Source organism: Phodopus roborovskii, unplaced genomic scaffold (assembly GCF_943737965.1).
Source record: "Phodopus roborovskii unplaced genomic scaffold, PHOROB, whole genome shotgun sequence".
Classification (NCBI taxonomy): Eukaryota; Metazoa; Chordata; class Mammalia; order Rodentia; family Cricetidae; genus Phodopus; species Phodopus roborovskii.
Window position 1 is genome coordinate 2,695,124 of NW_026125537.1, and position 12,836 is coordinate 2,707,959.

General features: G+C 42.7%; 1 protein-coding gene across 8 annotated transcripts in view; it reads left to right on the top strand.

The window, feature by feature from the left end:
* Positions 1-10,741: 10,741 nt before the first annotated feature.
* Positions 10,742-12,836, top strand: part of Tasor (transcription activation suppressor) — a 48,379-nt gene continuing 46,284 nt past the window's right edge. For all 8 annotated transcript variants that reach the window (XM_051176748.1, XM_051176751.1, XM_051176750.1 and 5 more), the window contains exon 1: positions 10,742-11,087. In XM_051176748.1, coding sequence (XP_051032705.1) covers positions 10,769-11,087 — 319 coding nt within the window. In that variant the 5' untranslated portion in view covers positions 10,742-10,768. The remainder of the gene's footprint in view (positions 11,088-12,836) is intronic.

Sequence of the window (12,836 nt, forward strand, 5' to 3'; positions counted from 1 at the left end):
AGCCTGTCTTGGAATTCACTCTGTAGACCAGGCTGGCTTTGAACTCACAGATTCAACTTCCTCTGGCTCCTAAGTGCTGGTTTTAAAGGCAGGCTTACGACACCACTGTCCAGCTACAAATCTCTTTTTAACCAGGACTTTTATATTACACTGAGTGGAAAATACACTGCTAATTTTTTTTCCCCCACTTGGGAATATTTTGGAAAGAGACACTTGAGAATCAGATAACCCCATGTTTGTAATCCAAGAACTCAAGAGAAGGTAGAGGCAGGGGCATCAAAAGTTTGAGGTCATTCTTGGATACATAGCCACTTTGAGACTTCATCTCATAAAAACAAAGCAAAACAGCTAGCTATAATTTTGTTTTAAAAAGTTGAAATAGAATTCTTTATTTTTTTTTCTAGGATTTTTTGTTTGTCTGTTTGTTGTTTATTTGTTTGGTTTGGTTTGGTTTTTGAGATGGGGTTTTTCTGTGTAACCCTGATTGCTACAACTTGTTCTGTAGACCAGGCTGGCCTCAAACTCAGAGATCCCATCTGCCTCTGCCTCTAGAGTTCTGGGATTAAAGGTGTGTGCCACGCAGCCCAGTTTGGGAATGTGTGGTTTATAATAATTCTCCTCCTCTTCCTCTTCCTCCTCTTCCTCCTCCTCTTCTTCCTCTTCTTCCTCCTTCCTTCCCTCCTTTCTTTTTTTTTCTTTGAATTATTTAAAAAATAAAACTGGAATGTCTTCTTTGTTAACTCACTGAGTTTTGTTTCATAGCATGTGCTCATTTGAGTGTTTCTTGAAACAGGATCTCATTCTATAGCTCAAACTGGCCTGGACTTTAGAGTCATTCTCTTGTCTTCACTGCCAGAGAGTTGACATTATAAGTGTAAACCACCACACCTTGTTCATAGACATTTTGTTTGTGTATTGAGGCAGGGTTCTCTGTGTAGCCCTGGCTGTCCTACAACTCGCTTGGTAGACCAGGCTGGCCTCTGCCTCCTGAGTGCTGTAATTAAAGGCATGTACTACCATGTCCAGCTGGTTAGTAGACTTTTTAAAAGAAGGTTAATATTATCCAACTTTAGCAAAAACCATTAATATGTGATAATCTAGAGAAACCAACCGCAGCAATGGTAACATACACCTGTAATCCCAGCACTTCAAAACTGAGGAAGGGGGATTGCCAACCTGAGCTACATAGGAAGACCTTAAGTGGGGGAGAAAAAACAAAACAAAACTCATGAAACAAAAAAACCCAACCAATTAAACAACAACAACATAAATGAGACATAGCTGGCATTCTTGCAAAGGGTATAGCTGGTTTAAATGACCTGAACCATGTCTTACTTATCCTGTTTGCTTTATGTTACTACTGTATTTGTAGCACAGAGTGGGATTTTTGTTTTATTTTATTTTGGGGTGGTATAAGAAAATTTTATTGTTATCTTTGTGTAACAACACAAATTTAAGCAGCAGTTGCAAGTCAAATATTTTCCTGTATCACATACCCAAAATGGTGTTTTCTCTTATCAGTGGAGCCTATATCAGTTTTCTTTTCTTTCTTTTTTTTTTTTTCTTGAAAAAAGTTTCTTTGAAAAAATATTATTGGTATGATTTGTACCCCACCTAATGTATGTAATTTAGACATACATCCACTTACATGCATTTATTCAGTTGTTAGTAATGTTTTCAGAGTTAGGCAATGTTGTGGGGTATTCACCACAGAAGACTGCTCAGACTTGGGTTTAAGCCAATAGAAAGTATTTATTAGGCTACACTGGGTGCTCAGGCTCCCAGTGTAGCCCTGAGTCTTTCTGAGGGTGAGCTTTTAAGCACAAAGACCATGTTCAGGGTTGACATACTTCAGTTAACAAGAACAGTTAGCCAGAAGCAAAACTACAGAAACTAAAAAAACAAGGTTATACATTTCAATACTTTCCCAGAACTATATGGACTTTGATGGATTAGGCCTTTGTTTTCATTTTGGCAGGTGGTGCTGACTATGTACTGAATTTTACAGCCTGAATGGTACTTCCATAATGGAGTTAGTTGTGCTAAGGTCTGGGGACCCTGTTACACTAACCATCACTAGTCTATCATCCATCCATCTATCTATCTGAGAGTACAGGCTGGCTTTGAACTCACTACCCTCTTGCCTCTGCCTCCTAAATACAGAGAGTACAGGCAAGTGTCACTGGGTTCCTCTCTTACATTGAGCTTTAGAATATTTTCATTGCTTCCCCCATCCCCATTCCTCTAGTTACCAACCTAACTCCATTTTTTTTTTTTTTTTTCTCTATGGCTCTCTCTTCATGTTATGCCTCTTTGGTGACTACTTTCTTTATTTAGCATACTGTTTCTATTTATATAGCAGCATTTATCATGTTTAATATTTTGTTTGGCCAGATAATATCCATGTTATAGTTATACTACACTTTGTTCATCTATTCATTTATAAGTTAATGGAGACTTTCCAATGTTCTTTTAAAATCAGTAGTTAGAGCATTTATTGTGTAGATAAGGCCATGCCAAATGCCTTTTACTGCTAGGCTTTTGTGAACTGGAGAGGACCTGTGCAAGATTAAAGCCCCAAAACTTTTTGGTACTTTGAACCACCAAATAATGAAGCACTAGCCTGAATCTGGTAAACAAAGTCAGGCTCAAAATTCAGTAAGAAACCAGATGATTGACAACATCTGTCTGCCCAGAAATCATCTATAAATCTGAAAACACTACTTAAAAAAAAAAAAAAAGTAAAAATGAAGATGCTTGTGGTTTTAAGAAAGTTGTTAGGAAGTGCCACTGGTCATTCATAAAAAGCCAAGATGAATGCTGGAGACCTGCTTTGGTCAGGGAGTGGGGGGGTGGGAGAGTGGGGGGTGGGGGGCGTCAGGTTCCAAAGAGGATGTGTGGAGTCAGTGGGAGTGAGGAGGGGGAGTAGGAAGAGAGGGACACGATCTGAAGCCACGATCAGGGTGGCTGCCAGTAACCTTTAATTGAAAAAGGACTACACCTTTAAATTGTATAATCGCACATAGGATTAAAGGGAAGACAAGGGACGTGTGAGCTGGGGTGTGGCTTGAGATCAGGGCTTGAGGAATCTAGCACTAACCTTGACAATAGGCACCAGGCTTATGTTAATGAAGGGCCACAAGTTCCTTGCTAGAGATAAGAATGCCTGCTTTATCAAGCAGGAACTTTCCTCAAGCTCCCAAGAGAATGGAGACCTTTATGCAAATGTTGCCTGGCCTTAGGAAAGGACTTCTGGGGAGCAGACACTATACTACAAGTTTCTTAGACTTACTATCTGGGCCTGTTCCCCTCATTACACTCCCAAAAGGGAAGGTCCTGATGACTTATTCTTTCCCCACTACATCGCACCATTCTGATATCTCTGTATTTACTAACTGAACTCTTGCCCCTCCCTGATGGGCTCAGGCTTGTATTCTGAATTGTTGGCATATCATTCTACAGTTCAGGTGTGTCTAGTAAATCTAACTTTCCTATTCTTGGTATAATTAGTAGGACACAATGGAATTTCTGGTTCCGTGGTGGTGGGGATTTTTTTTCCAAAGAATAATTTTGTGTAGAGAGGCTACCGTTCTACACATTTTCATCCTTTACCAAAGCCCACACAAAACTTCCCAATTAAAAAGGTACTGGAGAAGTGTGTTCTGCCACGTGGAAATGCTGGGATTCTGAAAGCAGCAGTTGCCATGAGGTTCACCAGGTGAAGGCACCTGAGTTTGATCCTCACTGCTCAGCTGTGGAAGGAGATAACTGACCCTGCCCCCAAAAAGTTGTCCTTGGACTTCCACATGCACCTCATAACACATACACACACACACACACAGACACACACACACTCAGAGACACACACAAACACACACACATATACACAGACACACACATACACACACAAACACATGCAGACACACATACAGACACACAAACACATACACACACAGACACACACAGATACATACACACATACACAGACAGACAGACAGACACATACACACACAAATAAAAATTAATTTAAAAAAAAAAAAAAAGCCAAAACAAGGGAGGGAAATGGTGTGTAAGGAGACAGAGCATTGAAATGCATTGTGATATAACCTTTATCTCCCTTGGCACTCTAGGGGTGAAGCATAGCTCTCTGTTAGAGTATGCTTAGTATACGAGAGGCCCTGGATTCAGAAGGAAAGGAGCTGAAAAGAGAAAATGGAGAAGGCACAGGAGGAGAAGGTGGAGGCACAGAACACAGAGGTTACACCTGGTAGCAGGACAGCAAACCTAGGCCTAGCCCTCCACTTATTGCTTGTATTTACTTGAACAAGGTTAAGTCGTCATTTCGTCCTCTGCCCCAAATGGTGATGCTTGTCTGGCAACTGCTGTGACAGTTAAATGAGATGGGGATATTAAAAGCACTGGGCTGTATGTATAACCTGAGTCAGGATGGATCTGCTTTATTTACAGGTGTATCCTCAGAAACCCAACTTGGGGCTTGGTAGCAGATGGGTTTCGAGAAATATCTGTTCAGAGAATGAGTGATGCATTTGCTGGATGGTTAAGACATTATTCAAATATTCTTTCTGTATATTTATTTCCATTCCTCCTATTTGTTCATCTCCTTCCAAGCTGAGCGGTGAGATGGGTTGTATGTTCCCAAACTGGAGCACCACACAATTTTCTTTTGTCCTCCTTTATTATAAAAAACATACGAGTCTTTTAATGTCAAAGATGTGCACATTTTAAAACGAAGGTGGACAGCAATGGAATGACAGCAAAGGTTGTCCTCTAGCCTGAACATATATGTGTTTTTACACTTTTGTAGTATACCACCTTGTCTTGAGCAGCCCATTCCCCAAACACCATGATTTCTGAGGGATTGAACTCAGGTTCTTTTTGTTTGTTTGTTTGTTTTTTGAAAACAGGTTTTCTCTGTGTAACAGCCCTAGCTGTCCTAAAACTAGCTCTATAGACCAGTCTGGCTTTGAACTTACAGAGATCAGCTTGCCTCTGCCTCCCTAGTGCTGGGTTTAAAGGAAGGCATGTACCACCACCAGGCTGGACTCAGGTTCTTATGTTTGCAAGGCAGACACTTGACACTTTACTGACTGAGCTATTTACCCCAGCCCTAAAATCTTTTTCAAGATGTCTATTTCAATGAGTTTTAGTATATTGTGCAATTATACTATCATCAGTAATTCTAGAACATGTTCATCACCAAAAAGAAACCCTATATTTGTTTTGTTTTGTTTATTTGAGACAGGGTTTCACAGTGTAGCTTTGGAGCCTGTCCTGGAATTAGCTCTGTAGACTAGGCTGGCCTCGAACTCAGAGATCTGCCTTCCTCTGCCTCCCAAGTGCTGAAACTAAAGTGGTGTGCACCACCAACACCTGGCTTAAGAAACCCTATACTTAATAGTACCCACTTCCTAATCCTTCCTTTCCCAAACTCTTGCAAACCACCAATCTTCCTCTGTCACGGATTTACCTTATCTGGACCTTCTTTTTTGTTTGTTTGTTTTTTCAAGATAGGGTTTCTCTGTGTAGCCTGGCTGTCCTAGAACTCTCTCTGTAGATCAGGCTGGCCTTGGAGATTCACCTGTCTCTGCTTCCTGAGTGCTGGGATTAAAGGTGTGTGAATTTTTAAAATTAATATCACATTGTAATATTTCATCCATGTTTTAATGTGTCAGTACTCCATTTTTGTGGCAAAAAAAAAAAAGATTTCATTGTATTGCTACATAGTATTAAATAGGTATTTAGACTGTTTTCAATTCTTTGCTGTCACAAGTATCACTATAATGGATACACTTGAACATTTATAATACAACTGTGTACATTTTTAGCTTAGATTTCTAGAAGTAAAACTACTGGGTTTATGCATCAGTAACTAATGCTGTTACTGCTGAGCTATAGCACTAATAGTCTGTCGGTGTGTGTGTGTGTGTGTGTGTGTGTGCACGCACAAGCCAACGTAAGTCTTCTGTAGCTGTGTTGCTCTGGCTGATCTTGAGCTCCTGCCTTATGTTCCCTCTATCTCAGCCTGGGGAGTAGATGGTACTATGGTTATATATCACTAATATGTAGCTGTTGACCTTCAGGGTACTGAAGGGAGGTCAAATGACATAGTAGGAAATGCATGGGCTTTTGGAGGCAAATTACTGAGGTTAGAAACTTGGTTCTGTTGCTTATATATAACAGTATGAAGATAACCACTCTTATGGTTCACAGCAGATAGGGAAAAAAAATGATCCACGAAGAGAAAAGAATGAAAATTGGCTCAGCTAGATTTTATTGTAACCACTGCTGGACCATGATGTTCAGAATCTGGCTCAGATCATTTAATGTTAGCCATATTTAAGCACAGCACAATTTTGAAAAAAGTGTTCAGGTAACAATTAACTCAACCCTAAGTGCACAACAACTGAAGACATGTTTACATTGAGATTCCTTACAAAGTGCATCTGGCTTCTTTCACAAGAATGGTCCTGTTGACTCAGAGATAGTGCCAAAGTTTGACTGTTGTAAACATAATGCCTGTGGGTGCCAGCATTGGCAGGGCCCTAAGACAACATAGAGGTCACTTAGGTTGTTGTAAATCATCAGTGACCTCACTTATAAGAGTCGGTTTTATTATCTAAGAGCAGTGCTCAAGAGTTAGGGGAAAAGGTTTTGGATAAGTAAAACTATAAATTCTGGGAGATAAGGGCAGCGCCTGTCTTATCAGGCAGAGAAGAATCACCAGGTTGTAAAACGCCATCACTCTGTCTTAGTTTGTTCATCTCTAAAACAAAGACAACAGTATCTTCTGTAAGGCCTAATCAAAAGGTACAGTGGTACCCTCACAAGTTTTCCTCCACCACCACTACATCTTCAAACTCTTTTGTTAAATGCTAAACCAGAGCCTTGGGGGATTGATCCTTATTACTAGATTGCTGTGTGATCTTGAGCCATTAGTTTTCCCTTTTTAAAATGAGGATTGGCAGCCGGCAGTGGCAATGCATTCCTCTGATTGTAGCCAGGGGAAGCTGAGGAAGGAGTTCCATGAGTTCAAGGCCACATTCCAAATGGAGCTCCACCATAGGCTGCAAAGAAAACTCAGTAGAATGCTTGCCCAGTATCAATGAAGTCCTGAGTGACATCCCACCGGCCTGATGGATAGATTGGGTGTGGTTCAGTCCCTAGTACCACATCATAAACTGGATGTGATGATCTGCTACTAGATTCTGCTTGAGAGAAAATGTAGATTTGTCTGATATTTGTGTGTGTACATACATATATGAGGGGAAGCAGGAAAAACTATTTTACAGAAGGAAATGATATATATGGATGAAAATATAACAAAACCCATTATTTTATACACTAACTAGAAAAATTAGTTGCCAAAAATGTACAGTTGAACTAGATACATATGTTTCTAAGTTCACAAAGGCAATTGTGGTCCCAAAATATTTAATTTCCCACTGTCTAGTATTATTCTCTGCTTTTCCCATTACTGATGGGTTGGAGACAATAGAGGATTTATACTTTTAACCTGTGTTAGCTCTGGCTTCAGAACTATATGAATCTGTGGCAGTACTCCTCCCCTTATGTATACAAATATAAATCTGTAGATGGATTTTTTTTTTTTTTTTTTGTATCTTGCTATGGCTTTTCTCAGATGGGGGGATTTAGTAAATTTCTGCTCCTTTTTCTGCTCCTCCTGGAGGGGACTACTTATCCAATAGTTATGCCTCAGCCTAGCTGTCTTTTTAGATGCTAGAATTAGATCCACTCCCCATTGAATTGTAAATTTGACAAAAGAGTCTTAACCCTTGTTACCTCACAATGCTTGGCCCCAATAAGCAACTGACATAATTTTTAAAAATTATTTACTTTATGAGTATTGGTGTTTTGCCTGCATGAATATCTGTGTGAGGGGGTCAGAACTCCTGAAAATGGGATTATAGTCTTGAGCCACCATGTGGGTGCTGGTAATTATACCTGGGTTCTCCGGAACAGCAACAAGTGCTCTTAACTGCTGAGCCATCTCTCTAGCCTGACAAATACTTCTAAGGTTGACCTTAGTAGCTTTATGTGATGAAATTTAAAATTTCTATCCATGTTACTTTTTTAAGATGGGTGTTGTGGCACATTCATGTAATCTTAGCATTAGGGAGATAGAGGGAGGCAGGGGGATTAGGAATTCTAAGACAGCTTGGTGTACACGGAACCTTAGCAAAAACAAATGCCACATTATATTTTAGAACTTCCCAATTAAAAAAATATAAAGTATAACCCTGAGTTCACCAATTTTCAAAAAATAAATGTTGCTTTGGGCTAGAATAATACTTCACTGGTCTTAGTTTTAAGAATTCTTTCCCATCAAACTCTGGTTGTCTAGACATAGACAAGGAAGGCTGGCTTTTGCTGAGTAGATTACTAAATAAGAGCACCAGTATGCAATTAGTTTCCACTTAACTTGATAAAAATGAACATGTAGGAAAAAGAAAATTACTCTAAGGAGTGCAAAGTCTGAGTTTCTGAATCAGATCAGGGGTTGATCTGTGTGTGTACCTACCTACCTAGCTATGGTGTTTCCAGAATGCTACTGGGAAACTCAATGTCTCTATCATTGGGCTACATTCTCAGCCCTCTTCTGTTTTATTTATTTATTTATTTATTTATTTATTTATTTTGATACAGGGTTCTTACTATATAGCCTTGGTTGACCTGGAACTTGTATGGCTCCTCTTGCCTGTCTCTGTTTCCTGAATGCTGGGAATAGGTATGTGCCACCAAGCTCATCCTCTCCTATTTTAAAATGTGATTGTACAGAAACGTATGTGTTTTTTCTAAACCTAGTCTTTATTCTATCACCATTTTAAAAAAGTTTTAAAGTGTTTTTACATTAGATTCCAACTCCCTAGGTAGCCCAGAATGACCTTGAACTTATCTCGTACCTCCCCAGAGCTGTGCCACCATGCCCACCCAGTTCATGAAGTGCTAGGGATCAAATGCAGGGCTTTGAATATGCTAGACAAGTGCGTCCAAGTGAATTAAATTCCCAGCACCTACTTTAACTCTTCACTGGTAATTGATTTCTGCATACTTTACTACTTTACTGATTCACAGTGTCTTTACATTGCATCCCACACCCTACCTCCAGATGTCAAATGAGGGCTGCTTGTCCCAGATAGTCTCTTCAAGTAGCAATCACCAGGCAGGGGCCATGGCTTTATTGCAGTTTATCATCTTGGTCTAACAATTCCTTCAGCAATATTGAGGTGCTGGGGAACAAAGATCTGGGAATCTTGCTGCTGCTGGTGCTGCTTGGAGACCTTGAGTAAAACATTTACCTTGTTTCTTCATAAAATGCATAAAGGCAGAGATTCTTGAAAAAAATTGGGTGCAGTGTGTAGAGTTGAGTGGAATTAGACCTGGCTTACATATTGACTTTTGTCACCTCAAATTGTCCAAGTTTCAACATTTAAATTTGTGCAAAATCGCCTCCTTAGTATCTGTTGTGAAGATGAAATGGAGTTCAACTGATTTTGACTGTTACCTAGCATACAGAAAGCACTGTTTATGTACTGTGTGTATAGATGGTAGCGCAAGACGGCTTAACTAGGGGAAAAAAACCACTTGACTTAGGAAGAAACCACTTGACTACCCAGTTGCTTTTTTTTCTTGGTGATTGTGTGTGTGTGTGTGTGTGTGTGTGTGTGTGTGTGTGTGTGTGTGTGTGTGTGTGTGTGTGCGCGTGCGCGCGCGCGCGTGCGCATGCTATATGGAAAAAGCCAAGGGAGAATGTCTAAAAGCCAGCAGTGTTTCTCTCATCATCATTAGGATGCAAATTCTGTGGAAGAATCCCAAGTGTTGAGTGTTTGCTTGTGTCATGCTGGAGACTGGGAAGGCAAGAAGCAACAGGTTACAGAAATCACCTGCTCTAGGTTTTCACTGGAGGCCGTTTCCTTACCTGCATTCCCTGCCCGTTTTATTACTAATTTTACAGGCTTTATGTATGCATGTGTTTTGCCCGAATGCATGCCAGAGCACAACATGATTGTCTGGTGCGCAGCCAGAAAAGGGCGTGAATCCCCTGAACTGAAGTTAAACGGCTGGCTTTCGGTCGCCATTTGATTTGCTGGGAATGGAACCGTAGTCCTTTGCAAGAGCAGTCAGGTACTCTGAACGTGTGATAACGTCACAAAACTGGAATCCGCCAATGACCTGCCGATTTGGGCCCACAGAACTCGGGAGGCGAGAAGGCGGACAGGCCGGGAAGGGGCGACGCCGAGCGTTCGCCAGGGCTGAGGGGACCTGGACTTCACGAGGCGCCGCAGCGCGCCGGCCCTCAGCCCGAGGCGTCGGCTTCGACGCTCTCGCCGGGCGTGGCGGTCGCCCCTTTTGGCGGGCTCGGCATAGCAAGGCTCCGCCCCTCGGCGCGGGCCCTCCGCAGTCTCCGGGGCGGGCACTACGTTCCCATTGGCCGAGAGAGCCCGCCGAGGCCCCGCCCCCTCCCGGGCCCGACGCGAGCACGCCGGCTGGCCGGGGCCGCTTCAAGAGTCGCTCGCCCGCCTGCGCGCGTCAGGAGCTGCTCTCGGGGCGTCCGTGAGGCCGGAGCGCGGCCCCCGGGCTGGGCCGGGCCGGGCCGGGCCGGGCTGGGCTGGGGTGGGGCGCGGAGAACTCGGCGGCCGGCCGGCTTCCAGCGTGCAGCTGTCCCCCACGCCCGTCGACCTCTTGTGGGCGGAAGCTTCCCGGAGCTCCCCGCGCCGGCGCCCGCGCGATGGCGACTGCCGCGGACGCCGAGGCCTCTTCGACGGACGCGAGCCGGGAAGGAGGCAGCTGCGGCGGAGACGGAGGGCTGAAGCCGGCGCTTCCGGAGCTTGAGTCTTCCCCGCAAGATGGCGGCGGCGGCGGAGGAGGCGGAGGAGGCGCGGGGCCTGAGGAGACGGCGGCGGCCGAAGCCGCCGGCAGCCACGGGCACGAGCAGCCCCAGCACGCCACCGAGGCGGCCGCGGCCGCTGTCCCCAAAGGCGCCGAAGAGCCCGAGAGGCCTGTTAGGCGGAGTTTTCAGATCCCCAGGAAGAGCAGAGAAAAGAAAGGTGGTGCCCTCCCCTCTCCTCCCCGGCCCTCTTCCCCTCCCCGCCCTACCCCCTCCATCTTCGCATAGGACCTGTCTGTCTGTCTGCTCCTCCTCCTACTCCCATCCGAGACACGTAAACACGCAGGCGAGCGCCAGCCGTCCCCTCTCCCCGCGCAAGTTGAGGTAGCTCAGGTTGGAAGCGTGTCCCTAAGGCTGCCAGCTCCCAGAGAGGAAGGATGGCGCCTGCTGCCCCCTCCTCCCCGACCCCTGAAGGCACAGAAGCTGATGTCCTCGCAGAGATGCTTCTGAGAAGTCTGCTGGTGGAAATAGCCCGTGGCCGTGGATTCTGAGGCTTTCTCCAAGGCCACTGCGTTCTGAGGACAAGTGTTTTTCATTGTGGAAGTTCTTCGGCTATGTGTGCCCACTTGAAATGTGCTCGATGCCTGCCAGCGCCTCCTCTTCCTTAGAAAAATCTCCATTAGCATATAAGTTCCATGCACAGTTTTTCCATCACACTTCATTTCCATATAGTTTTTATTTATTTTTTCCCTTTGAAGCGTTAGATTAAATAGGGTTGTTTTTCCGTTTTAACTCCAAAATTACTACGCTTTGTATTTTAAAAGGATGGGAAGGTAGGTTCTTGGTGCATTAATTTCCCTACCAGGGGAAAAATAAGTACGATTATGACCAACAATCTCCAACTTACCTTGAACTTCATATTTACATTAGTTACATTTGAAATCTTAGTGCCGAATTATAAAACGTGCAACAACACTTTTGATAAAGTAGGTTTTGATTGTCCAGTAATTTGGATTTTTTTTTTCTGGACTTGATTTAAAATTTCCCGTCTTACCTTACTGCATGTAATAGTTTTTTAATGGTTTATTATTATTATTTTTTTTATCTGAAGATTTAGAATCTTGATGGAAACAGTATGCATCCGGGTAACCAACTCTGTTTGCACACAGGACATTATGAAAGTACAAAGAAAATTCTTGTCTATTTAAACGGCAAAGCCAAAGAAATAGTATAAAAAACCATGCAGAGGAGAATGAAATTGACATCTGCCCACCTAATTTGAGGAGTGTTTCTAGAAACACTCTTTAAAGTGAGGTAATACTTCAGGATGTAGGGCAAGATAGTGAATTTTCTTGATGTAGTTAAGGTGTATGGTTGTGTTGCTACAAGAACAGTTACTCATCCCTAGAATAGGCTGGAAGTTCTTTCAAATATAATCTGATTATGAGACTAAGGAACTTAACATTTTCAACTTGTACCAAGCCTTTTTGACGTCTTTTAGATTTTAAATGACTAAGGATGTGAACAAACCACCTTAAAAACAAAGCAACACCAAAAAAAAAAAAAAAAAAAAACCACTTTTAACTGGCTTAGCTTTAGGATTTGGTTTGAAATATGGTAAGGTAGCATGTTTCTTAAATTGCATAAGCCAAATCCAGAAGTTTGACTGCAATTGAAAATACTAAAAGTGGCGTGGGGAATTAGGGAATATAAACCCTAGCTGCTTTCTCCATGGAGTCTGAAATATTCCATAGGGGCAATGCTTATATTTTCCATTTTGCCTAGGGATATGGTTTTAATGCTCCTCAGTAAGGGAGGTTGTAGTTTAAGAAAGCACGGTAGACTTTCCATGTTTCCTGAAAATAATCCTTAACATCTAACTGTACATTAGACAGTAGTTGTTCAAATAGAATAAGGTAGGGTAAATCAAAACTTTCAAAAACAAAGGAACAGTAGAGATAGGATCTCT